Here is a 27,301-nt window from a genome sequence, read left to right as displayed (position 1 = left end):
CTCAGCGGGGTAGTTTTGTTTGCTCTTTTGAGCAGAGGGAAGGAGGGAGAGATGCCTGTTCCTAAACCATTACATTCTGTAAATAATGAAGAGTACATAAAAGGTGGAGTGGATGAAGTTCAGTGCCTTACTTTTTCAGCCACTCTGCGATATCTGCTGCGGTAGCACCAAAGTTCTCAAAGTTGAACAGGAACTTTCCTTTCCTGTTAAAGCAACAAAACAAGGTTCAGTCCTTGCCCCAAAAGATAAAAACACACAATTATATAAGAGTGCATGATTTCTAAAATAGCAGCAAAGTATAACCGACTCAAAATAGCAGATTGTAGGATATCCCCGGACATTGAATTCTTCCTTTATCCTTTCAAATTCAGCAGAGTAAACATTCATCCCCGCAAGAACCTGGAAAAACAGAGCATAATCTTACTGATTCTGATACAATACAGAAGGAAGATCACACCATTTGATTAAAGATTTAAGTAAAACCCACTTCAATCTGGGCAGATTCTGATTTCATTCATATAGCTGTCAAGCAAGGGGCTCTCTGTAAAAGGCACTGAAGTTTTTCTGATTTTGTGCAAGGAGGAACAGAACAATACTTGAGTTTAATCCAGAGAAAACTCACACCAGTCCCCACGTCACCTCCTCATTGCTCTGGAAGCATCCCTGCTTCTGTTTATTCACCCACTAACAAATTACTAAAGGGAATCTCTCAATTGCAGCACTTGTGCTCTTCTTTGCACATTTGGATTTTAAGCTACAACTAGATTTTTTCTTCCTTTGCAAGTAGAAAAAAAGATTTCTCAGTTAATATCCAAACATTAAACAAGACACCAGAAATTCTACCCTCAGCTCTCTAGTTTTCACTCCAGCAATGAACTTGTCTATGTCTAACTTATCAATGTCTTACCAACCACAAGCACTGCCATTATCGGAGTTCAAAAATGCACTTACTGAATGGCAAGGGGAAATCAGCATGACTTTGATGTGAAAATAAAACGTGTCCTATTTCCACGAGCTCAGGAAATAGCACATGGCATTTATATGCTTTAAATATGTTAACTTAGGTAGGGCAGGGTATAATAAGAGTTAAGAATTAACCTTGTCCTACAGTTTTCAAAAGAGAGGCACAGAAGCACAGCAGCTTTTCAGACTAGCACATAAAAACTCTCTCCTCTATCCCAACCTGTCCTCCATCTCAAGTCTTTGAGGTTCAGGGCTCCTGTGACTTACACTGTGCCCTGTCCAAATGTCTTCCAAATATTTCTGATATGAAAACTGGAAGATGGGATTGATTCCAAGTTTTTGTGGGTGTGCAATTCACACAGAGGTCATTCTGCTGTCAAACCTGGACCCAGCAAGTTGCTGAGATACCACTTCCTGATTAACTTAAGTTTAATGGCACTGATGGCTTAAATCATTTTAACAGCAGGGTCTTAATTCAACCTCCTCCTCCTTCACTCTCCAAAAACAGGATTTTCTCCTTCTAGTTGAAATACCACATCAGAATTTAATGCCATGTTCCTGACTGCAGCAAACTGCACAGACCAACCAAATGTGCTCAGAGCCAGCATGAAATAAATCTTAAAGCAGAAAATCCTCATTTGAAGGTCAACCATTCCTAAGAATGTGCTGGAAAGTCACAAAAAGATACTTTGTTTTCTCTTCCCTATCCTAAGAAAGGATAAATTGAACAGAGGAGAGTAGAGAAGTGAAGTTTATATTTGCTAGTCTTCCACTCTGAATTTTCCTTGTAGTTCAAACAACCAGATTGACTTAATTCACATGAGATTACCTAGACTTAATTTTCCCCTTTCCTTATCCTCCATGTCACTACCTAAAGGCAGGTAAAGACAATAGGATCAGGACAGAATGGTTGCTTTTTATAAAGCAAGAACCAGTTTTGTTAACTAATTCCCTAGTTAACACCAGCCTACCAGATTCCACATTTGCTGTGAACTTTCAGAGGATTTCCTAGTATTTAAATGGGCATTCCTGGCCATGTCAGACAATTTCCCAACGTCCATCTAATGGTGATTGATAAAAGTCAATAATTCATTCTGCTGTTCATGACATTATATGAAGCATATTTAGCAAAAAGCTTATTACAATGGGATTTGTTTTAATGACAAGAGTAACAGCCTTAGCTGGCCAACAATCACAGATTTATGACATTTCAGGCTGCCAGAGACCATCAAAACACACCTACTGAACAAAGCCAGTAGCCTCCTGCCAGTCATTTGGCAAACTTGCTTTTAGCAAACAACTGAATGACCCCAACTTCAATTTAGGTCCATTACCTCTCGTAATAGCCATTGCAGAAACAAAGATCAGTTTATTCCTTTCACCTCTGCAGTGACACTTGACATATTTCAACACTTATCTGCTCTCCATCAAGCTCCCTATAATCTAAACCAACTCTGAACCTTTCCTAGCTGCCCAAGAATTTGGAGCTTCTGACCATTCCTGTTTAGTTGTGAACTCCTACCTTGATTCTCAGTTTTCTTGATGGGATTTCTCCAAAACTGGTACTTTATAGAACCAAAAAAATTTTCAAAGAAAAAAACCAAAGAAACAAACAAACAAAAAAACCCCCCAAAAAACCAAACCAACAAGCACTGAAAGAGGAAAGCACTTCAGCATATTCTCAAGTTGGTCTTTACTGAGTAGAACTCACAAAGTTTGTGGGCATTAGGGAGATGATGAATGGTTTGCTAATATCCAGTTTCCCCCTGCTCTGGGGCCATAGTGACAGTCACTCACCAGAGCCCAGCCAGCCCTCTAACCACAGGAATCTTTCCTGCCAAGGATAAAATAAATCCACTTTTGATTTGGAGCACTTTTTTCCTTCTGCACTGGGTGCAACAGAATTGTAGGATACAACCATAATATAAACTAAAAATGCCTCCTGCCTTCCCCTCAGTAATAGCACTGGGACAAGAAACAACCAGTCCCAAGGGAAAACAGTGACAGGTACAGTTCACCCTTTCACTTCTATGAGCTCTTCAACAGGCAATACTATACTTAATTTTCCTGCTCTAGAACAGCAATAATCACTTTTGAGCCTGGCCCATCCTGACAGCTAATAATGACAGGTCAGATTAAAAGGCCAAACATTCACCTCATCCAAACCACTCATAAACTTTGCAGTAAAGTCTGATCTGGAGGTCAACATCACTCTAAGGCACTCCATGAATAATTCCTGATGGGTGCAGCACAGTTAACTTTAGAAATGGCGAGCTGCGTATGCATCCCACTCAGGAAGCTAATTGGGTCAAATTCTGACAAACAGACTGATTTTTTGTGAAAAGCATGGGTGGCAGTGGCATAACTGGACTCTCCTCTGAACAGATCCTGCACTACAACACTCCACTGCAAAAAACTGTGTCTCAGCCCTGTCACTCAGCTGTGCAGGATTAGTCCGGATCTGTAGAAATTATTTCCAAGTGAGGAAGGAAATACTCAAACCAGAATAGATCTAGAGTTTTCTCTGGTCTGAATTCAATAAATGCACATGTACAAGGAAGGGATAACTGCAGGAGGACAGAGTACTCTGCAGCATGCCTTCTCTCTGGCACAGTCTCCATAGGTTATGCTTTACATTCCTAATCCCTCTCAGCCCACATCCCACAGTGTACTCCCATGCAGGGCAGGAGTGCCTCCCCAAAGGCTGCAGCACATGCTCCTCTGAGGGGAGATGGCATTAGAGTGCTGCCTGGCTGGACAAAAACACTCTTGAAAATATCTTTTAAGGCTTGTGCCATGTCCTAAATAAATAATCAGAATAACTTCCACTCATTTCAGCCCTAAGCAAACAAGGATTTAGAGAAAACACTTCTGAAAACAACTAGTTTGGAGAATGTTAGGCAGTCTGACAGCACTAGATGGTCATGAGAAGGAATGGCCAGAGCTGCCCTGGCAATGAACTGCAGTGCTTCATCTTTTCCTCACAAGGAAACGTGTAAACACAACAGTGAATGATCCAACAGGTAGGATCAGACCAAATCCTGCTAGAGCCATGAAACAACAATCCTATTTCTTTGTCCTTTATGTACTACTGGCATCACATAAATCATATGTTAAGCACATTATAAAACCTCAACTAGACAAGTGCCTTTGACTTGCTTACAAAGATCAATACACCTTATAGGTACAAAGAGGTAACTAAATTATTGTGAATGCTGTACTCTATTAGAGCCAAAATTAACTTTTGTATCAATGTGACATCAATGCTAACTTTGACAGAGCTATAGTTAAATATAAGATTCTACTAATGTTGAGTGGCTGGACCAGAGGGTGACCAGTAGCTTATGGGAGGGGGATTTCCCTCCCATAACACTGTGATTATCCACTTAAAAAGTGTACTAATAACTGCAATAAGGTCATCCATCCCTCACTCTGCTACGAAATACCAGGCCAAAGAGCTGATCAAACCCATTAAGGCAAACTTTATTTTCTTTACTGAAATGAGCCCCAAAGGCCTACAAACTCACAAATTAGAGACTAAATGTAAATCTATATAGTGTCAGAGCCTGTATTTCCATGGAAAAACCTGCAGTGGATCTAAAGGGCAAGGGAGCTCACATCTCATTGTCTAAAGTTTTAGAAGAACAAAAACCAACAGAGAATCCTGAAGAGATCTGGGACAAAATAATTTATTTCTGTTTTGTTTCAACTTGCTTAAAAATTGATAATTTTGATAAATATTTGTCAGCTTATAAACTTTAAAAAAAAGTGTTAAAAATGATTTTTGAAATGTCATATAAATCTCATTGTCTCACTTACGTATTTACCCTTGAGTTCTGTGGCTGCCTGCTGATAAGATGGCATCATTCTCTTACAAACACCACACCCTGATAAAAAACAAATTGTGTAAGTAATAGGCCAGCAACTCTATTCAGCCTCTTCTACAGTATCTATGTTCTAAAGCATATGAAATAATATTTTATATCTAAAAATTTAAACAAAAATTCTTTATCAGCTTCACTAAATCATTATTTGATTAATAGTTTCTAAGTTACTTGTTACAAGCCTCTATTTTTGCACATTTTTCATGCTCTTCATTTGCATATTCATTTCCCATCCTAGTATGAAGAGAGTAAACCCATATTATATTCCTCAGGCTCTAAACTGAGCCCAGAGGAGAATACAAGATGAAACACACATATCAAAAGTCAACAGAAGGTGTCATAATTGTGAACTCAAAACAAAAAGCTTTGTGCATTTCTGGTCTTTGAAGGGACAAGGGGAGGTACTTCAGATTCATCCCAGCTTAACAAGGCTTTGAAATTAATTTGAGACGCATTTCCTAAACACATTACACAGACATCAAGTGTTAAACAGTGCCCTGTTAATTGAGCAGACATAGCTCAGAAGCATCAGCCCTTGTAAGACACAATAATGTGCTGTGGAAAAGACAAAGAGTGAGTGAGGAAGACCACCAATGTGTAGTTGGAGTGTGCTGAGTGAGAGCTGTTTGATGATGCTCTGCAGTGCTAAGGAGATTAGCAGTAAATCACCTTGTAAGCAGCAGCTTTCACCCCTGCCAAGTAAAATCTGTGCATGCAGATGGGAAGGGGCAGGAGTGCAGACAGCATGGAAGAAAGGTAGCTGGAGCCAAGCACTCCAGACACTTATTGTGGAAACTCTCAGTCCACCATGGGACAGTAGTCAACACTTCTATTCTGGCTAACAAACAGAGAGTTTTGAAAATATCTTCCAGAAAGGAGGAACAAATTTTGTAGCCACTTATTTAAGATCACATCAGTATGCCTGGAAAAGAACATCCTTTAATCTGACAAAGGAGAGTTCTTGTTTCTGTGGTCTTTCCATCTTTGATCTCACTGCTCAAACTGACAATGAGGTTGTTGAATTAGTGCTGGTCAAAATGACAATTTCTTAGTGGGTACAGAACACTCATTTAAGGCCCACTGAGATCTTGTAGCTTCATCCAAACCACTGGACAGACATCAAAAGATGTGAGTTGACAGACATCATCTTCTGAATCCTCTATTTTTTCTCTCCTCAGAAGCTTCAGGCCTTTATGTTCTGCAGCAGATTTCCCTATCTTTCCCTCTTTACCCTCTTACTGCTCCCTGGAGTACCTTCAGAGCACAGGCTCACACACCAGCCTCCTTCACCCAGCCATCACCTCTATCATCCTCCTCTTCCAGCTCTGCTGCTGCCTCAAACTTGCTGCTCCCAAACCCACTTCAGTACACCCTCTCCTGTCCTCATTTTTCTGGGTTATATTGTTCAGGATGCTGCCAAGCCACATATACCCCTCAACAGGTATGAAAGCAGAACCTCAAAAAACTAATTTTCTTCTGTTCTTTCTTCTTGTATTTTGTCCCAAAAAGGGGAGCTTAATTAAATACAGATCAGTCTTTCCACTAGTTAGGACCTTCATTTTTAAAGCCTTGTTTTCAATCATGTTTAGAAACAGCTCCTTCTTGTTGCCAAATCCAGATAGTCTCCTGCAGGAGTCTTCTTTGACAGAGTTAACTACAAATAAATCTGAATCCCTTCAAGTATACCTAATATTTCTTCTTTAGCGCTGTCTAACTTTCTAATACGGGCCTGAAAGTACAGTGAAAAGGTCTGCAAATGGCAGGTAATATCTTCTGAGGAAGGCAAGCCTTTGGTTTGAGTTGTTTTACCCAGACCAAGCATTCCTGAAATATTAAAGTAACTACATCTAAGTCTGTAGTTGTATTCATCTCCCTCTGCACCACTACATAATGAAAGAGCCCATTTCCTATCAATCTGCCACAATGAATCTAAAGCCCCTGCTTCCAACAAAGCAGAGAAATAAGGCAGCTGTCTTCCCCACAGCCTCCCAGACAAAGCCTCTGATGTCCTCTCATGCCAAAGACCTCCCTCACAAGTAAGGAAAAGCTGCATTTCTTTTAGTGACCAGCCTTGATTTGCTGCTCCCAGCTATGAACAGTAACACCTGTTTATAACCAATAATTTCAGCTTCTCAAAGCCCATCTTTTATTGCAACTCCTGGATGCATTCTGTCTCCAGTAAAAGGAGCAAGAAAAAATTTGGACAACAACCAATTCAGAAGGTCTTGTATGTTAAATAAAAGATGAGGGAGTTACAAACTGAGAAATCAGAGGAAGAAATAAAACTCACAAGTAGACTTCCTTCCCAGCACAAGTATTACAGCACTGAAAACTAGCAGGTGTTTTGCCACTTCAAAGAAAAGAAACGGGAAGGAGGAGGGTTTCTGGGGGAACAGTTCAAAGAGAACGAAGGGTTAGATAAGGCACATTTCAGAAAGAGACTCAGTTGTGGAAAACAATTATTCCTGATACAGGTAAAGTGTGAAAGCACTGCACAGCCCAGCTCTCCCTGAAGGGATGATTTACAGCAGAGCAGCCGTATCGTCTCCCGCGGAGCCACGGCAGCGGCTGCTGGGACAGCCACACACCACACCAGGACACACAGGACCAGGCCACTGCAGAGGCTGAAGGCAGACCCACAAGTCATTTAAAGAAAAATCATCCTCTTTGTGATGCATCAAACTAAGTCTTGGGCAATTTTGGCCATCTTGGCAGTGCTCAGATGAGAATGAAAAGGTAGACTGGTGTTTCAGGCAGAAATTAGAAGAGAAAATACTCTGAGGAACACCAGATAATGCTGCCATGGGACACCCGTTTTAAAGAGAATCAGCCAGCAAATTACTTGTACTATCTAACATCAACTTCCCTATCAGGGCACTGCTGGGAGGCTTTCCTAGTTAAGGCTACACATGGCCTTCTCATGGCATTCCCTCCTCATGGCATTCCCTTCTCATGGCTTCTCTGCTTCCTGAACTGAGCAACAACTCAAGTGCAACACAGTCTTGCTTAGAAGAGTTGGAAAGCCTCTCACACAGCAGTCACCAGGAAACACAAAAAGGCAGCTGTAAATCTACAACATTAAGCAACAAGGAGCCAATGCAATGATAAGATAGCAGTAATACAAGGTCAAGGTCACAAAAGAAATGGAGGGACTGCAATGTGTTCTCCTCTTCCTGAACCCCCACTCACATTTGAGTTAACCCTGCCAAGGCAGGAATGTGCAGGGTGCCTCTGGGATGGAGCAGGAAAAATAGCCCTGTTCCTGACAACTGCACTGTTCCCTCTGCCTGCAGCACACAGTGCTTCTGTTCTGTGCAGCACAAATCTAGAAACAACAACATGTAACAAAATCATAGAAAGCAGCGGCTTAAAAGAATACTGAGCAAGAGCCATCATCACAACAGAAAGAGAGAAGACTGGGATACAAGTGATGGACAACCAGGGAAAAACTGAGGACAAACAGGCAGAACAACACAAGGAGCTGAATTACAAAGGTGGCACAAGATGGTATTATCAGTGAAGCAGGTGAAGCTTCTAGTCAGACTTGGACATCTCCCAGTGGAGAAGGGGGAAAGAGGTGACAGGACATGCTGGGCTACTTACATGGGGCATAGAACATCATCAGCAGGGGCTTGTCTTCCTTCTTAAGAAGCCTTCTCAATTCCTAGTAAATGAACCAAAGAAAATAAAAAACTCACTTATTCTCAATGACACTTCTTATTATTTATACTACAACTTCAAAAAACTAATATATATATATTCATAGAACACAGGCTCATTTATCTAAGGGAAAAGGGCTCATCTTTCCTAACAGACAGGACTAATTTTTTTTTCCTTGATTAACTTGAAAGATGACAAAATTTATTATACATTCAGCTTTCTGCTGAATATCCTACACCAGGATCTTCACTGTTAATACGTGGAAGTTCTTTGGCTTAGTTCATTCTCACTGCAGAATTTCTATCTGCAAACTCTTTCTTCACTGACACATCCAAAATCCATATTGCAATTCAAAAAGTCAGACTCAATAATAACAAAACAAGTTCAGTTTTCACACTATGAAACCTTGCCAAACCTATGAGATGCCATGCAAAAAGGATTTTTCAGTACCAGCATGATAGAAAAACTAGATGAAGTTTTCAAATTGAATGCAACCCCTGGAAGCCTTGTAATAGAGTACAGAGGGTGAACATTAAAAATTAATCTTCCTACAAAAACTGAATGTCAGAATAACCATTTCTAATATTAAAAATGAAAGCCAGAAAATTGAAAAAGCCCTTTACAAAATACCAGCTAGAGTCCAATCAATTAAAGTTTAAAAAATCTATAGACTAGAAAACTAATATAAAAGACCAGACTGATTATATTAGAAAGAACATAATGAGTAACTGTGGTGGCACTGGGTTTTTAAGGTAGTTTCAACTCATTTGCTGCTTTCCCACTTAACACTGAGAGGACAGTTACCAAGTTAAATCCCTCAAGATCTGGATTCTGTTTCTTCTTGCTTCACACTTCCTAACCTCAGGCACATGAGGGAACCCAAGGTTTAATGACAACCTGCAGTTTGAAGAGCAGCATTTTACCTCCTACTTGCATTCTACAGTCACTGGCAAGCTGCCCCACTTCCCTGAGACAAAGAGGGCTGTGCCCCCACACCATCCACAAGCTCTGACACTTGCTGTGTAGCTGGCAGCCTGAGGTCATGGCCACATGCAGGGCAGAGGAGGGCGAGAAACCCAGGACTTTACAGTTATCACAACCCACAAAATTTGTCAAAGCACTTCAAACAGGCTGGGTGCTTTAAACTTCCCTTCCAAAGAAACAAGATAATGATGTTTCACTAAGAGTTAATACAAAGATATACACTCCTTTCATTCCATATATTTATGAAACAATAGAACATCTATCCAGGTAATGTACCTTCTCACTGTCAACATGCACAATATCTTTGGCTTCAGGATCTTCCTCCCACAGTGGAGCACCTTCTGGATCCTTGAGAAAGGCCACCATAGACTGTAATAAACAGGGGAAAAAAGCTTTTAAAGAAACACAAACAGAAATCATGAGACATCCAATCTCAAATCCATGCTGTGATGTAAACCCCATCCAATTAATACCTTTGCTTTTCTGCTCATATATTCATCTGCTCTAATGCAGATTAGCACAAATCTCCTGTTGCAGAACCAAATAATACCTGGTACCTTCATCATAAGTGGCATTCCAACTCATCAGTTCCCACTCCCACTATAAAACTGGGGAAAACAGAGTGGAAGTGAAGCAGCACACAGAGAATAGCTTCAAGGATCCTTCTGAGAGCTCTTTCAATGGTACTAGACCTTCCACAGCAAGTCCCTGGATTAGCAGGAAAGACTCCTCTTTATGTAGAGGTCAGGCTCTCTTGCCCTTCAGTGCATTTCAGTAACAGGACAAGCTGGAGAGCACACTGATACTTGCTGTGAGCAAAAGCAAATGAACACACAGATCAAACTGCCCATTTCATCAAAGGAAGAATAATCCACCAACAGTTCCCTGTGTGACCCACCTACCTAAAAAATCCATTGAACACATTTTCAAGTATGAGAATAAGAAGCAAATGTGACAGCAGAAGTGGGAAATACAAAACCCTAGGATTCTGCAGGGTTGTCCCACATTCAACAAGCCAAGGACATATGTGTACAGATACATTTTTAACTGCTTTACCAGACATGCAACCAAAAATTCCTTTCAGCAGACCACAGATATACTCTCTTTACCATAAGGAAATATATTCTGAGAGCTTTGATTTCAGCCTGAGCCTGAAGGAAACCCCAGTCCTCTTAAATCAGTAAGATATTTTCCATGGATTCTGGCAGTCACACTACTCCCTGTTTCCAGCTCTACCTGCAAACATAGGCTTGATCATTTTTGTCCTCAAATGTCTGTGTTCTAGGAAAGTAATACCTGGTATTCCATGTTCATTCACCACTTGGAATGACCCCACTGCTTTCCCTATGGTATTGCTTGTAGGTTTGTGTCCGTTCCCACACAGGATCTCTGCCACACCAGTAACACACTGAGGTTCCTGAGAAGTTTCCTTCAGTGGGTGCGTGAGTGGATGAAGCTGCCACAGCACTGAGCTACACTAACACACACCAAGACTACTTTTTTAAAATCTGGGTGTGTACTCCACTTTCTCAGGAGCAGGCTGGCAGCACACCTGGTGATATGACCCCTCACTGGAACCGTCTCAGAGACATTTTTGCTGCCTGTCTGCCTTTGGTGGGGCTGCTGTGGTACAACATCCCAACAGCTTATCAACAGAGAGGGAAGTTTAGCTCATTTTCCTGCCTCTCAGTTGGTACTGCAAGGCTTGGGAGGATACAGAGCTTACAGCAGGATTCATTTATTGCATTTATGTTTCTGTCTGCTTGCACAGCTAACACTGAAAAGATTTGTCTTATCACAAGAGGCAGCATGTATCAGTCACCAGTCAGCAACCAAAACACTTAATGTACACAGTAAAAAGGATCTAATGGGTGAGGATGACAAACACTTCCAGAAGAAATTTGTTTTCCTGTGCCATTATCAGGGAAAGGAGCTAGTTAGGATAAAAATATATAAAATCAAGTAATTTACAATGGAGTGACAATGTAAAAAGCTGTAGACTTAGAGGCATGAATGACCCAAATGACATCCTAAGAATAATACATGGGGGAAGGATAGATGAGGACAAAACAGCAGAGATGTTCTACCGTCAGGACACCTGTATCAAGTTCTGCTGACCCTCAGCATGCACAGACCACAGCTATACACCGGAGAGGAAGAGAGAGGGGTCAACATTTTGAACAGCTAATGAATGTAATTGACTCTGCTAGTTTCAAGAATTCCTGCATGCCAAATTCAGTCATGTAGAAACAGATGTGGTTAGTGGATGGGGGATTAAAGAGATTTAATTCATCCAGCCTCTCCCTCTCAGCCAAGAGAGAAAAAAATTAGATGTGTAATGTCTTCTGGCAGGAGCAGGCAGTACGTTGCCTTGCCCTCAATTCTTCACGCAGCAAAGAGAATTCTCTTACTCTGAACAGGGAAGAACAACACCCAAACAAACCACAGAATTCTCCAATCACAGAAAAGCAGTATCCCCAGGCTGCTGTGTTACAGGCCACAGCAAGGTCCAGGGCACAGCAACCCTGGTGTTGTAGAACCAGCTCCACTCCAACCCTGCAGTGGTATGGTCAGGACCTGTTTTGACCCCACAGCATGGACAGAGGCACCACGGGCTGTAACCAGCTGTGCCAGCTTTGAACCTTAAACCTTGATTCAGCAGAGTACAGGACATGCTTCATCCAGTACATGCTGCTAAAAACAAGCAAGTTTTAACAGGAGAGCTGATCCATAAACATATACAAGGATCTAGGTTTTAACCTGAAAGAAAACATATACAAACATATCCTTGTGCTTTTGACTCCTTTGAAGCATCATTCTGTAAAGATGTTAATAACAAGACCTGCCTCAATTTCACATATACACTCCTTACAACAGCCAATTTGAAAAGGATGCAGGGTTTAGAGCAGGACCAATTTATCCTTTGCTAGTTCACGCAGATCTGTACTTCAGTGAGTTTTCTCCATTTTAGAAGAAGGGTAAAACTCTCCCTATACTTTATACTCCAGAAAAGGCTTCATCAAGTAATAAACACAGCCTGGATACTGGCATTGTAGCTCTCTTGAGAATTAGACGTCATGTGGCTAAAGCAACATGTGAACAGACATTCCAGGAAAAATCAAAGACTGATCTAAGCTTAGGTCATCAACAGTAGATGACTACAGCTACTTGAGGAGAAGACAGACTACTACTTATAGTTCTTATATAGCTTACACTGACACATGCTTTCAATTTCTGGCAAGAAGAAATTGAGTTTACAGACTCTGCACCAGCTGCTGGATATGGACCTCTGTGCTTTCTACCCATCAATGGATCTATCTCTTATGACTATCTAAAACTGTTTTTCAGACTCCTAAATTCTTGGCTTTCACAATATGTAGCTACTAGTTCCAATTTTTTTTTCTAACATTGCAGTTATTTATTCCAAATCAGCCATCCCAAAATGCCACTGTTCACCCTCAAATTTGGAAAAAAAAAGAAGCAATCACTTCCTTTTTTAAGCTACTCACAGTTACAAAAATATCTATTGGAATTTCCTCCAGCTGTCCTTTTTAGTATTATGTGAACCTAAGCCCTTCTGCAAAGAATTGGAAATATATTTTTTAAACTATTCCTAGTAATTTTGTGTCACTGAATTTTGTTATCCTGCCTTTCATCTCCCTTTCTTAGATACCCCAAACTGCTCAGATCTTAACAGAGGTCTCAGCAGCAGGAGGTTCTGACTGCCAAGTAACTTGCCCCTACTGTGAACACTGAGCTATGCTTTATTTCTCATTTTTCTAAGAGTGAAACTACAAGGGCATCTCAGCTAATTACATAAGGATTTAGTTACTTTAAAAAATGAAAAGCTTTTCTAAAAACCTAAGTACACTATCAGCTGGATCAGCCACATCTATGGAACTGCTGATTACTCCAGAAAAATCCTTTTACAGTTCTTCAGAGCTGTGTCCATCATTCTCCAAAATGTCATACATATATTAATATGTCTACAGGATGTCTGGAAAGAATATCCGAGTCTTATTGCCACAAGTTTGCTGAATGATGTGAAACAAATCCTTTAATCTCCCTGTTCTTCAGTGTGTCCACCTGTCCAGAAAATGTGTATGATACCCTCTGTAATTGTGTTGCTCTGCTGCTCTCTGTTTGTTTGTACTGGGAGACTGCTGACAAACACAGCTGAGAGAGAAACAAAGGTCACTGGGCTCAACACAAGAACACGGGGAGAAGTGGAACAGAGGGAGAAATGCAGAAAATATCCAGACAGCTGTGAGGAGCAGAACAAGCAAACAGCTGAATTATTTGATTACTACCCAGATCTGATCCACTGCCCAACCTGTAAATTTTTAGTGGCTGGTTTCACAGGGGCAGTTTAATTGAGAAAGACTCCAGCCCCTAGAGTGAGGCAGCTTCAAAATCTCTCTTCCACCCCCAATGGAACATCACATCCCTGTCCATGGGATGCTGCTTTCTTCTCAGCAGGAAGGGCAAAAGGGAAGGGTGAAATGCTCATCACAAAACAGCTGAAGGAATGAACGATCTGGTTCCTGTTGGGCTATGATTGCCTCAGCCCAATGCTCCCTGGAGCACTGCAGGTACTTTCCACTTGATCTGATCTGTAAGGAAGAGTCACAGCACTAATTCCTGGTTGCAGCACTTTATGGAGGGCAGGAGAAATGCATCATTTATTGCTCAAATCACCCAAATTTAGGCAACTAGCAAGTCTCTCTTAACCTATCATCCACCACAAAAAAACAATCACCAGCTGCAATTCCTCACTAAGTACAGAAGCTGGTTCAGGCAGCTGCCAACTGGGCTGGGTATTTAACACCGCCCTTCCTAATGCTAGCCAAGATTTCTGCTGGAGGAGATGGGAAGATACACAGTCCTACCTTCCCCATCTCAGACAAATCCTGCATCACAGCCTCAAGTGAAGACTGAATGAATTCAAGTCAGGGCACACTTCCAAGACAGTCCCCCATCAGATACTCTCCAACTCTGGCTGTAAAAGCAAGGTGCAGAGCAAGTGCATTTAGGAACAGCCACTATGGCAGAGTCAAGTTCACACAGCATCTCACACAGGCTTTCCTCCATCCCAGGGAAATGCCCTGAACAAGCCAGAAAGGGGAAGTACATGGAATTATATCAACCTGGGGTGATGTCATTAAGCCTTCAAAAGACCGATGACTATGCAAAGCCCAGGCTTGCAGAGGGAGGAAGAGAAACAGGAACTGGACATCAGAGTTGGATAGAAGTGATTTCTGGAAGCAAAGTCATTCCTGGGCTCCTCAAATCAGGATACTCCCAGCACTTCACCAGGGCTTTGCAAAGGAAAACTGCACACTTTTGGCCTGCTTACTGTGCTTTTAGTTCTCCATTTCCACAATCATCTGGATCTACACCAGATGTATCATGTCTCATGCCTTCTGTCTTCCCTTGCCCACAGAGCCTTGCCTTCCATTGCTTTATATCAAGATTTGCCAGAAAAGAAGAAAGGTCATTTTATACCTGATACATTCAAAGCACTTTCACAGGAGCTGTGCTTCTACAATCTGATAAAAGATAAGGCCACTCAGCTCTCTTTAAAAGTTTATAAACACACAAATCTAAGAACCTCAGAGAACTCCTAATCAAAATGCAGTATCAGCTAATACTTTTAGTTATACTACCACAAAGAGCACCTTATAATCAAAACAAGAAAATCCTTAGTTATTACCAGTGTGAAAGTTAACTTACAATTTACCATCCAGTTCAACATGGGGTCAATCTTTTAAATTATAAACAATTTTCCTGGATCTGTGGTTGACAGACATGTATGCACACATAAACCTTTAGGCCATTCTGACAGCTGTTTATGAAGATTAATCCCCTCCCAATCATGCCTTCAGCATGAAAAAATATCAAAACCAGTTTTTAATCCACAAATGTCTCACCCCCATCTAGCAAAACCAAAAGAATAATAATGGAATATTTGAATTTACCTTCAGTGTAACCGCTCTGTTATATGCAGTGTGAAATGCACCGTCCCTGTTAAACAAGGAGTGAGGAATAGTTAACTTACAGCAACATTACTGGAATTCATACAGCTGCTCTTCCTGACTCCTTGCTAACCAGAACATTATCCTGCTGAAGCCACAGAACTAAGTAGAATTTACAGTACAGTAATTTAAGGAGGGGTGGGGAGGAAGAAGAGGAAGGAAAAAGGGAGGGTGCAAACCAGTGTAAAGAAAACAGTTTCCCAGTAAACAATTTCCTCCCGACACTTTAACAAGATTATTTACTAAGGCATGATCTTTAGAGATGGAGATGCAGCTGCTTGGTGTACGTAACAGTACTCCCACTCCTATTATTTTCAGGAAGAAAAATCTCTTGCTGTCTCACGACACTTGCCTGTCTCCACTCACATCATGAAGGACTATCTCAAGTCAGAAAAGCAGAGAGAGGTGAAGCAACTTGTCCAAGGCACATGCCAGCAGGCAAGTGACAGAAAATAAGAGAACTCAAATCTCGGGCATCAGCCCCATGCACTGGGCAGTTTTAGTCCATTGGACATCTCTCCCTAGCCCTGCTTGTGCTTTTAGTGTTCTCTGTTCAACAACAAACTAAATTTAACTCAACTTCTGTCATAACACATGCTTGCAAACTGAAGAAACAGCAATTAACTTCATAAGATAAAAAATAAGTCATCTTAATGCTGGAGCAGCATGGTGCTGAAAGAAGAATAAACATTCTTAATGGGGGCATCAACAATTATGAACTACAAATCCCAGCCCAGCACTCACTTATAATGGAGTAAATCCACTCCCTTCTCCTTTGAATTAGGATCTACCTTCATCTTCTTGCATAATTTTCGGCTTTCAGTATCACTGCAAAAAACACATATTGGAAGAAAGGTTACCAAAAAAGAAAATCAAATGCATTCAGTTCTGAGAACTCATTGCTGTGCTTCATCAGCAATTAATTCAAACTAACAGTAATTTGGAAGCTGTTTAGCTAGGTTTGTGGGACAAGCATTGTGAAAAGCTCCATTAGTCAATTTAATTTCTCTGTTTGCTTGGTCAGGACACAGTGAACTGTGTTAAATTCACATTCCAAAGCCAAGCCCTAACCAGTAGAGAAGCAGCTCATTCCAGCATGTCCAAGGACCTCAGCAGATCTTCTGTCCATGAGATGAACATCAAATTTAGGAAGTCAAATTTCAGTAAGACCATGCTACTGTTAGGGTGGTGGTCAAAGGGCACTGTTTGTGAAAACATTCAAAAGGAAAGAGCAAGTCAGCTTTTACATTTGGCAGAAGATAATAAAAAGCCAAAAAAACCCATGTTCGTGGAACGTCCAAGTCCAAATCACAAATGTTTAGCCTTAAAAACGTCCTGCAGAAAACAAAAACCAATTGAAATTCTGGAGCCCCAAGCCCAGCAGCCCCATTCATTCTATGTATTCCTGGAATCACACCTGGAGGTATGTTTTTGCCTAGAGGCAAAAACACCTCTTAAAAAAGGAGGGAGGTATCAGCAGACAGACCTGCTGGAGTTGGGTTGTCAAACACAATGAGATTTAATTGCTTCCAGCACCAGATTAGGCTAACTTGAAGAAGAGAGAATGGTCATGGGAGAGAACTGCAAATACATTTGTTTCAGTGGGCAGGTAAAGGGTCTTCACAGCCTAGCTGCTCTCCTAAAGAGTGCAGGAGTGAAGCCATAAGGAGACTTCAAGCTGAAGTGAATAAGAAGTTGGTCAAAGATCTGGGGAGATGAGCAAAAAAGAAAAGAAGATGATTCACATTGACAAGGCTGTTCTCTGCATTGACAAACAGCAAGATTAAACAGCTTGGAAACTTGTTCCCAGCAGAGGACAACTTGTACCTTTTACACAGATAAATCAATTTAGAAAATGAAAACACTGAAAACCCATCAAGTTTAAACTGATTAGAGACAACAAGATGCAAGGCTTGCAAGAGCCCCACCAAATTAAGTGCTGCTGCCAGCTCTGGTGCTAATTCTCCCAATGTTCTCCAGCTGCCTTTCTACAAATGTGGAGAACAACAAACATCAAGTTCACAGTGAGCTCAAGTGAGAATGCACCTTAGTGGAAGCTTCCCAAATGCTTATGGTACATGGAAATAAGGAGGAATGTGCCATGGACACATGCAGCAAAATCAGAATATTATGCTGAAGACAGAAATGAGCATTTTAAGGAACTAACACAGCACACAACTACCGCATCAGGAAGGAGCACTTGTAATCTCTCTTGAAAAAAAAGTGTATTTCTGAAGAGCCTTACTGAATTCATGTCAGTTTTGCATTTTCACATCCTGTAACTCATGAACACTCTCTTTGCTTCTCTGGGAGGCTGGAGATCTGAGCTTGAGAACTGAATAATGTGAACACATCTCCCTGCAACAAAACTAGACTATGGAACAAACACCCTGGATCTGGAGTTATGCCAAAAAGAAAATGTGTTTGCCACTTGGAGTTCATACAGCAGCATCAAACCCAGGGGTCAGAAACATTTTGTCCTCTCTCCCCTGCAGTTCTTCAATGGTCCCATGGGCTAAAATCTTAATGACTGGAAGGTCAAGGAATCTCCAGAGAAGACACGAGTTTCAGATCATTCTTTTGTCTTACCCCAGGCAGATTCAGAGGCACAGAGAAAGTCCTGTGGCCCTGCTGCAGCTGAGTGCCAGGCAGTTAACTACAGACGGCCCACACCACAATCAACATTAATAAATTCTCTTCCTGACACTCCCAAATGTTTCCAGTGTACAGGTGTATCTGTGGCTATCTCAGCTTTGCCAAGATGAATGTTAGGTGCTTGATGTGAGCAAGTATAATGCTGAAACCTCAGCAACAGGTGATGCCCCAACATGTGCAGTCCATTGTTCTGGCATAAGCAGAGGACTAAACTGAGTATCAAGAGATCCTGTGCCTGTTCTACCACCTATTTGGTGAAACTTCTAACCACGTGGAGAAGAAAGTGTAATTTCCCCCTGCATGTCATTTAGAGCTCTGAATGGATACTAATACACTGCAAGGTTTATAGTAGAAAAAAAAGGTACAAAGCAGTATTACTGAGCTATACCTGTGAGCAGCTAGCCACTCCCAACACTTCAACTCCTAGCAATTCATTTTCTGTTTGCATGAATTTCTATTAAAAAAACCAGAAAGATAAGAATAGCTATTTCACTGGATCTAAGTGTGCCCTGCTTTCAGGATTTCTCCATTTGCAGAGATTCACACAGCTGCCTGAATGCACAGCCATTATCAGAGGAAAGAAAGCAGCAGTTTGTTCCACTATGTCTCCTACCATTTAGTGGGCAGATTCTCTGCACCACTGCATTGAGAGTTAAGCCTGTTTATGCAAGCTATCTGCACTGATGCACGGGATAGAAGAGGAGCAAATTCCAAGAATAGGAAATGTCTAAATATGTATCAGTAATTTTTTCATGCATCAAGTGCAGATTTTTGCACATGCCAGACTCACCAGCTCAGATGCTATGCTAACAATTATTTGGAAAAAGCAGAAAAGGAGATGTACAGAAATGGCAGAGATGGACCCGTCTGCTTTTCCTTCTGCCTACTTACAGACAGACAAAAATAACCTGCAAAGAGCAACCTGCTCTGATATCACATGGTAATGACCATTATTCTTAATAAGAGTAAATATCAACACAGATGCAGCCTACTCTGAGATTTGTCTCTCTTGAATCTCAGCCAACAGCCTCTCTCTGAAGATGAGCTCCTCAACTCTCACATGGGAGAGGGTAATTAGGACTCCAGTTTTTGCAATTTAATTATATCACTTGAAGAGGCAGTGTAAGAGTTTGTTATAATGAATAAAAGTAAAAATAACCAAAAAAACCCCAATATACCCAAAACAGGAAATAAAAGAAAAAGGGGAAAAAAAACCCAAAAAACAAAAACAAAGCACAACCTAAGAAGCCAGAAACTACCCCCAAAATCAGCATTCTACCAACTCAGACTAAGCCACTCCCGACAAGGCACCAGGCTCAGAAAATACTGCCTTGAGGATGAGGTCAGTAATGTGTCCCCTGCAGCCATCCTTGGCTGCTTCTTGCCATTTCAGTCCAGAGCAATTTGAACCCTGGCAGGTCCCTGCTGTGCTACTGCCAAAGGGATCCTTGCAGGCGGTCCTACAATAATCCAGCATTATCTCCCTGGAAAATCATCCAAAACATCAACCTATTTTCAATACCACAAGGACCTAACCAGCAGCTGTCTATGTGGTAATAAGGTCAAACCTTAAGTGGTGCAGTGGCACAGTTTCCTTCCACTCTCACAGGCATGCTCTCTATTCTTCCCCTTCCACAAAATCAAACCTATGCTGGAGAAGTGAAGACACATGACAGCTTGGTAAAAAGAAGAATGAAATGAATGATCCAAGCTGACCTAGGGAATAATTCTATATAAGAACAAAGGTAGGGTGCATTGCAAAGATTGCGTGCACACTTCACCCCTTTGCATTCATGTCCCCATCTCCTCTACCGGGACACATTTCTGTCCTTGGGGGGTTAAGATGGAGCTGGCAAGAAGCCCAACTGGAGCACTCCCTATAAACCTCTGGGGTCCTCTGTCAGTGTTAGCATGCATGAATAATCCCTCAGCACAGGCAGCCAGCTGTTACCAGGGCAGGAGGGCGGCGAGGGACTCATGAAGGTGACCTGGCCTCCTTTGGCTCACCACCAGTGCAGCCAGCTCCTGAAGGGGATGTCACAGCCGCTCCTTAGCAGTGGCACAAGATGCTCTGCCTGTCCAGGACTGCCCACAGGTCTGGGCACTCATGGCCATAAGGATGGAGAACCAGTGAGAGATACTGATGGCAGACCCCAGTGGCAGAAGGAGCAGCACAGAAAAAGAATTGCAGCAATGTGTCAAGGTAATATGGAGAGAGAAAGAACAGAAGATAAAGCTAGACAGAAGGAATACAAAGTAAGACCCAGGAGTTTTGCTGCAGTTAAGTCCACATACTTTCTAAATCTAAACCAAGTTCAAGCTGGATGGATCTCAAGTAAAAAATGGTGTATGGAGGTGGAAGTGCAAAACCTCCGCCTTGGTGCAAATTCAAATATTGTCCAGTCAGATCCCAAAGGAATATGGTAAGACCAAACATCCTCAGCACCATTCTCTTTCATGAGCTCAAATAACATCTTTTGCAACTTCCTAATTATTTCTGTTATTATGTAATGCTGCCCATTGGCCTCCCATGAAGACAGAACCAGAACCACATCTCTGCAGAGGAAGGATCTGGAATGACTGTCAAATCCCCTCTCCAGCAATGACAAAAATGCCATCCCAAAACATCCATGTCTCCAGCTGCCAATGTAACAGAAGAGTGTGCACGTGCTGTGTGGCCACATCACTTCCATGCCACTGCCCTGACACATCCCCTAATACTTTGCAATGCAGAGTGCACCCAGCTTTCTTTTTCACCCGTACCTACAGGGTTTCCAGGCACAAGAAAAGTAATTAATAAAAATGTTGACAGGACCAATTTAAGTAACCAGGTCAGTAAATGTGCCTGCACAAAAACTATCTCATTCCTCTATCAGCATATTATGTAACCACATGCAAACCACAGACCTCACAATTTTCAAACAGATTTTCCCTTATCTGTACATCTTGCCATCTGAAATAGGGCTCAACAACCCACATAAATTATCCTTATATCACAGTTGTTCCTGTAGACTCTAATGCAATGGAGGCTCTGTTACATCAGTGACTGTACAAACACTGTCACTGTCCCAACAGCTGGAAGAGACAAAACTGAGCAGGTAAGGAGAAAGAGCAGTCTCCAAGAGCAAGGGAATACAGCAAAGAGGAAGCAAGACTGCCTATAAGGCAAGTCTCCCAACACCGGACAGCTTTGGAAGGTAACAGTCAAAGTTGTCATCTTGTTACCAGCACGTTCTCTCACTCTTGTCTCTGTTCAGGTGCTTTCATTCTTTTATGTTACAGTGAAAACCATCATAGACAACTCCAGTTACAACTTCAGGGATGTTCAACTACAATTTCAGTCCAGCTATCAGAAGTGAATTATCAGAGTTTCCCAGCCCAATGCACAGCCTCTGCAATACTCTCTGGCTACCTTCCATAGAATACACTCTCCAGACAACAGACTGATGAACATCCTGGGAAAACATAGAGTTGAGATTTTGCCAAACAACTAATTGAGTTTGTGACCCCAGAAAAGCAGCAAAAGAAGTATTAGCAGCAAAAATTTCCTTAGGCCTCCTAAAAGTATGAAACACACTTGCACTTGGAAACCTAATCTGAAAGAAAAAGTCATTAATAGTCAGTTTTAGTCAGATGTTTTCCTAAAAGGTTTTGAAATAAAAAAGGTAATTCATTAGCCATTGTTGGGGACAATATGGGATTTTTACTTATGCTCCTTGTAGTTATTGATTCCACCCTCCAACAAAGACTGTGTGATCCATTTACAATACAGCAGTTTGTGTACTTTGCTGACTAAACAAAACCAGATTGATATAGGAAAACTCTCCTCTTCTCAGACTGCAGGCATAGCTTGCCTCCCCATCATCCTCAGTTGTCCCTCCCATCTTGGGCCAGCAGCTGCCACAACTACTCCTGCTAACAGTACATCACATTTGTAAGGCTCCTCATTTTCTATAATGATCCCACACGTTCCCACATCACTCTCTCAAGACCAATCTGAAATCAGAAACACAAAAAAAAATCCTAGGGAAAAAAAATCACCTCTCAAACCATCAGGCTGGCTTGCACTTCTCCAAAGAGCTAAATGGTAATGGCTTACACCTACTTGAACAGAAAACCCATACACAGCCATCAGTGCAGAAAGGCACTTAGATACTCTGCTCCTGAGCGGGGTTTAAGGACCTGCAGGCACCAAAATAGGAACAGGACTCAGGAGAAATGGAGGCAGAAGTAATGAGCAAAGGAAGCTTAAACACAAGATTTGTCTTGAAAAACAAAGCAGCGTTTTGCAATTATTATGGGTTCCTGATAGAAATTATCTTCTAGGGCAAGTAACAATAGCAACAGGTTTCCACAGCACAGAACAAATGAACCAGTCAAACAGTGCGGCACATGAAAAGCTTGAATCTTTTAAGGGATGGGGGAGTGTGAAAGCCAAAACCAGAAAATGTACTGCTGGAAAGAATTAAAGATAAGGATTAGCAGATGAACAGAACAGAGTCTAATGTGAATTTAGGGCCTGATTTTACCCCCTAGAATGCAGCAAAAATCCCCACTTCAAGGGGGGATTGCAATCATCTTGCAGATGATTGCAGCCTTCTGCTCCAAACACTCCTCTGGAATGTGCCAGGAATGCAAACAGAATAATCCATGTGCTGTGGAGACCCAGCACCACTTGTCACCCAATACAAACGACTCCCTGTGCCCATTAGTCAATTAGAGAGGCCAGGGATCTAGAGGAATAAGATTATAAAGAAGTATTTTTTGAAAATTAAAACCCATGAGATTAATTCTTATTGCAAGCAAAACCAAGGCAAAAAGAAGAAAGAAAACCAAGACAAAGAGGTAGCACGTATCATATCGTCAAGCTAAAACAATTAAGGGAAAAATTATAAGCTCCAGCCCTGCAGAAAGTCAAGAAGTTATAATGAACAGTACTTTCCATGGAAATATAAATTAGCAAGAGGCACTTGGCAGCCCACATACCTGTGCAGAAATAAGGTAAACACATTCACAAGAGCTACCAAAGGCTTTGAAGGAAGTTCTAAAACCACCAAACAGTCAAATTCTTTGCAAAGCAACAGCTTTCCTCATCCCACAACATGGCACAGGGGAACAGTGTCTTGACCTGAGACACAAGATGACTATTACTCTGTCTTTGAGTTCACTTGAATCTAAGAACCCCAAAATGCAGGTTTTGAACATGTCACCCATGGGCACACTGATGCTGCAGCCCTCTGTACACCCATTTATCACCTCTAGGTGCACCATGGGCCTGGAGAGGATGGCTGCTAGAGGACGTTTTAAATTAATTACTGGGTGCAGAAAAACAGAGGTGACTTCTTTTACATTGAATCTGAGCTCTCTTACTCTTCATTTTGGTCTGAAAAACAGCAACATTGAAGATTTGGTTAACTCAAACCAAATACTCAAGTTTAGGATGAAACAGACATGAGCTCAGGCTCATAGACCCAACCATTACTGTGGATTTAGTTAATTGTTCTGTGTTTCTGAATTAATGCAATACACCAAACTGAATGGGTTTAAATTAGGAACCGAGAGCTTACTTTAAAAAGGATTTTTTTCAAATTGGCACAACACTTCCTGCATGTAAAATTCCTCTTACAGTAAAATAAAAAGGTTTTAATGTGAATGAGCATTAACCACACAGACAGGTTATGACAGAGACAGGAGGCAGGCACTGAAAATCTATGCTGTAAATGCAGTTTACCCTTATCAATGGCACTCACACAAGGACCACACTGGCAGTATAAGTCATTTGCAAAGTGTTCCTGAGGGACATCAGCCTTACCTCCCCTGGACCAGCTGCAAACAGAGCTCCTGCTGCCTCCCCCAGGCTGGCACCATGAGCCATCCTCTCCTAAGCTGCCTTTCACCTTCAAGGCTATTGTAGAAAAATGCAGAAATCCCAGGCACCAAAAATCTGCTTGGATGAAAAGGGCTGTACCAGGGCAAGAGCAGCACTCCTTTTGCCTTCTTTCTCTCTCTATTAGTTCTGGTCAGTTTTATTTGCAATTTCAAAGCTTTTCATCAGCTTTAAAATTCAGCTACAAGTACGAAAGATGAGTCAATTTATTCTCTTAAATAAATCCTACTTCTGAGTGCCTTTACAGGATGAAGGTAAAAACTAGAGAGCAAAATTACTCTAACATTATCCAGACTGCCAGTCTTATTTCTGAAATTCCTCCCTGCTATGCCAAGGCATTAAACACATTCATTTATGACTGTGTGGATAGGTAAAGCCTTTCTGTATCTAAGCATTTGGAAATTAGAAATTTGGGAAGACCTCATCTAAAAGACAGAAAAACAGGGATATTACAGAAAACCCCAGAAAAGACAAATACTTATTATATTTGGCTCTCTTATGAACCAGCATGTTTAGCTCTGTAGGTCTGAATGTACTGCTTTGCCAGCCAAATTATGGTCTCACCTTTATGCTAAGTGTCATGGGACTGCTTCAATAACAAGTAATTATTGGGGATAGGGACTACAAGAATGATGCACATGACACACAAAAGGGACTAAAAGAATGACACACAAAAGCAGAAAAAGTGGGATTAAAACCAAACAAAAATTAGTCAGACATTTTAACCAGATGGCATTTCCTCTTGCTAGCAGTCTGATGTGCTAAAGCCAAGCACACGCGCTATGACAGCAGATGGAAATCACACAGCTTTGTTTATGTTTGGGACCTACAGTAAAGGGAACCATGCAAGTTTGAGCAGAGAATAATTACCCAGAGCCAAAGAAATGGGTGTTTTTTTAAAAAATACCAATCCACAATTGGGCATGAGTTATAGTCAATAAAAACTCGAGACAATTCAGTAATTGGAAAACACAGGAGTGTTCCCTAAATCATATTCATGATGGAGAGAGCTACTTTCAACCTCTTCAAAGCTGCACCTGACCACAATGGGCTTTATAACCTGCCAAACACATTTTCTTCTCATCAACAAAGGCATTTTACCCTTCTTTCCACTTCACCCAAACGAGTTACACTCTTCCAAGTAACATCACTCCTTGGCCACACTGTGGTCTATCACAAAATTCACTTAACAAGGCTAGAGAATAATTTTGTAATGACTGTTCTTCAAAACCACACCTCGGGACATCACAAACGGAGACCAGAGCTTTGTCTCCTTTAAATACAAGTAGCAGCAATTTTGTCTTTCACTCAAAAGGTAATTCCATCTTACTGTGTTCCCAGGCACATCACTTTGTACCTTTTACTTGCCACCACACAGATTTGACAAGAGTTTCTATTTTTAACAAAACTCCTCTTTTACTTGACCACATCAGTGCTTTCCTGCAGTTATACCAGGCCTTTAAAAATGGAGGTTTTGGGAGATCAGGGGGATGCAGAGGCTCTGCAGCACAAACCAAACCTGATGTCAGAGTTAGCAGCAGCCAGTCTCCAAGAAAGAAAACATCACATCCTTTTCTGCTTTTCTGCAGATATCCTAAGCTTTCAACTCCCTATGATGCCCTCCAATTTTCCAAGGTTTTATTCGCCTACAACTAAAAAAAATAATTCAATAAATAGCCCGATTTCCTGCTTTGTTACATTCCCATTCCAGTTTCACCTGAATGCCCTACAGAGCACCCATTCATGCTGCTGCAGCATTTTTCTTTTCAAAGCTCTCCACACTCTTTATAAACATTGACTAATGAATCAGGCAATATTTACCCAGTTGCTTGGAAAACAGATATACCTTTTGTAACTGCACAAAGTAACAAGAAGTGACTCATTAGCAGAGTCAGGAACAGAAGCTGTGACTTCCAGCTCCCATTAACGTGGCATCTTCCCAGACACGAATCCCAGAGCACTAGCTCCCAAGGTGCCTGATCCATCTCTCTGGAACACTGAAGATTTACCAATCTGCAATGTTGTGCTCCATCTCCAATACCATTCATCTCACCAGGTGTAATTAGGTCAATATTCTCATCTCTCACACCACCACATTCAATGTCAAAAGCCTCAGCAAGGACTTCTTAATTAAAACATGAAAAGGCTAAATTAAAACATATTTTTGCCACATCACTGTGGAGTCTTTAATTCACAATGAAATAGCTTCATGTTTAATTGTGCACAGAGCCACATATGCTATCTCAGCACACAGCAGCAAACAGTGACCATTCAATGCTGTGAGCAATTCTCCAGCTGCCCCTTCATCTCTAGAAGAAGGCGTCAATCTTGCAGCAGGAACTGACTGAGCTCTCTCGAACAAGGACCTTATCTACAGTGCCACATGCAGGGGGTCACACTCCAGCACAGCACCTGGCACAAGTGAGCCCCACTGTGCAGGAAAGGCAAGCACATGGCATTCCCAGCCCTACAATGCCCAAGCACCAGCACTCCAGGGATCTCTGCTACCCTGCCTCAAAGTGACAAAGTGGCAACGTCCTCTACTCGACACTGCCTCAGTAAGAAACCAAATTATTTTCCTACATCATGCTGAAAAACTAACTTCCCTCTCCCCCTGACACCACTCAACCTGGAAGTGAAAGCTCAAAGCTAATCTCTGTCTTATACCACAGATACAACAGAAGCAAAGGAGCACGGTTTCCATGCAAACCAGCATCCAGGAGGTCCTGAATGCCACACATGCAGCCACAAACCCGCGCACTCCCCTCCACCGCATGAAATACAGAACATGCTGCTGAGACTTAGCAATTCACACTGATCTCTGTCCATGCAGCAGAATGTTCTTGCTTTCTCCTGAAAAGAGAAATGACAAGTAACAAAAAAAGCACCATCAATAAAAAAAAAAAGGAAAGAAAAAGACTGCCATCATCGCCACAGGGAAGCAGAGGCACAAACCACAACTCTGCATGTATGCCAGCCTTGCCAAGGCTTGGATCTGAAGGCAAAGAAGCCCAGTACAGCAGGATGTGAAGAGCAAAGCCAAAATTTCCCGCTAAATATTGCTGCCAAACAAGACATTTCTTGTCGGTATTTGTAAAACAAATTGAGCCTGTGCTGTAAATATCCCTGCATCTGTGTGATGTTTGTTTCAACATGAAGATTTGCAAATAAGCCTCCCAGCATACTTGCTGCAGAATGGCTTGAGCCACTCTGGTAGGACTCAGCTGTCCAGA

At 41.6% G+C, this 27,301-nt stretch overlaps 1 protein-coding gene across 1 annotated transcript in view; it reads right to left on the bottom strand.

Moving 5' to 3' along the window:
- The window catches only part of PDIA5 (protein disulfide isomerase family A member 5), a 97,353-nt gene that overhangs the window by 52,731 nt on the left and 17,321 nt on the right, over nt 1-27,301 (bottom strand). The window contains exons 4-10 of the mRNA XM_056496844.1: nt 16,271-16,354; nt 15,470-15,515; nt 9,768-9,860; nt 8,451-8,511; nt 4,783-4,850; nt 308-399; nt 132-203 (exon numbers count right to left, since the gene is read on the bottom strand). Coding sequence (XP_056352819.1) covers nt 132-203; nt 308-399; nt 4,783-4,850; nt 8,451-8,511; nt 9,768-9,860; nt 15,470-15,515; nt 16,271-16,354 — 516 coding nt within the window. The remainder of the gene's footprint in view (nt 1-131; nt 204-307; nt 400-4,782; nt 4,851-8,450; nt 8,512-9,767; nt 9,861-15,469; nt 15,516-16,270; nt 16,355-27,301) is intronic.

Source organism: Oenanthe melanoleuca, chromosome 7 (genome assembly GCF_029582105.1).
Source record: "Oenanthe melanoleuca isolate GR-GAL-2019-014 chromosome 7, OMel1.0, whole genome shotgun sequence".
NCBI classification, from domain to species: Eukaryota; Metazoa; Chordata; class Aves; order Passeriformes; family Muscicapidae; genus Oenanthe; species Oenanthe melanoleuca.
This window is presented reverse-complemented; position numbering and strand designations above follow the sequence as displayed.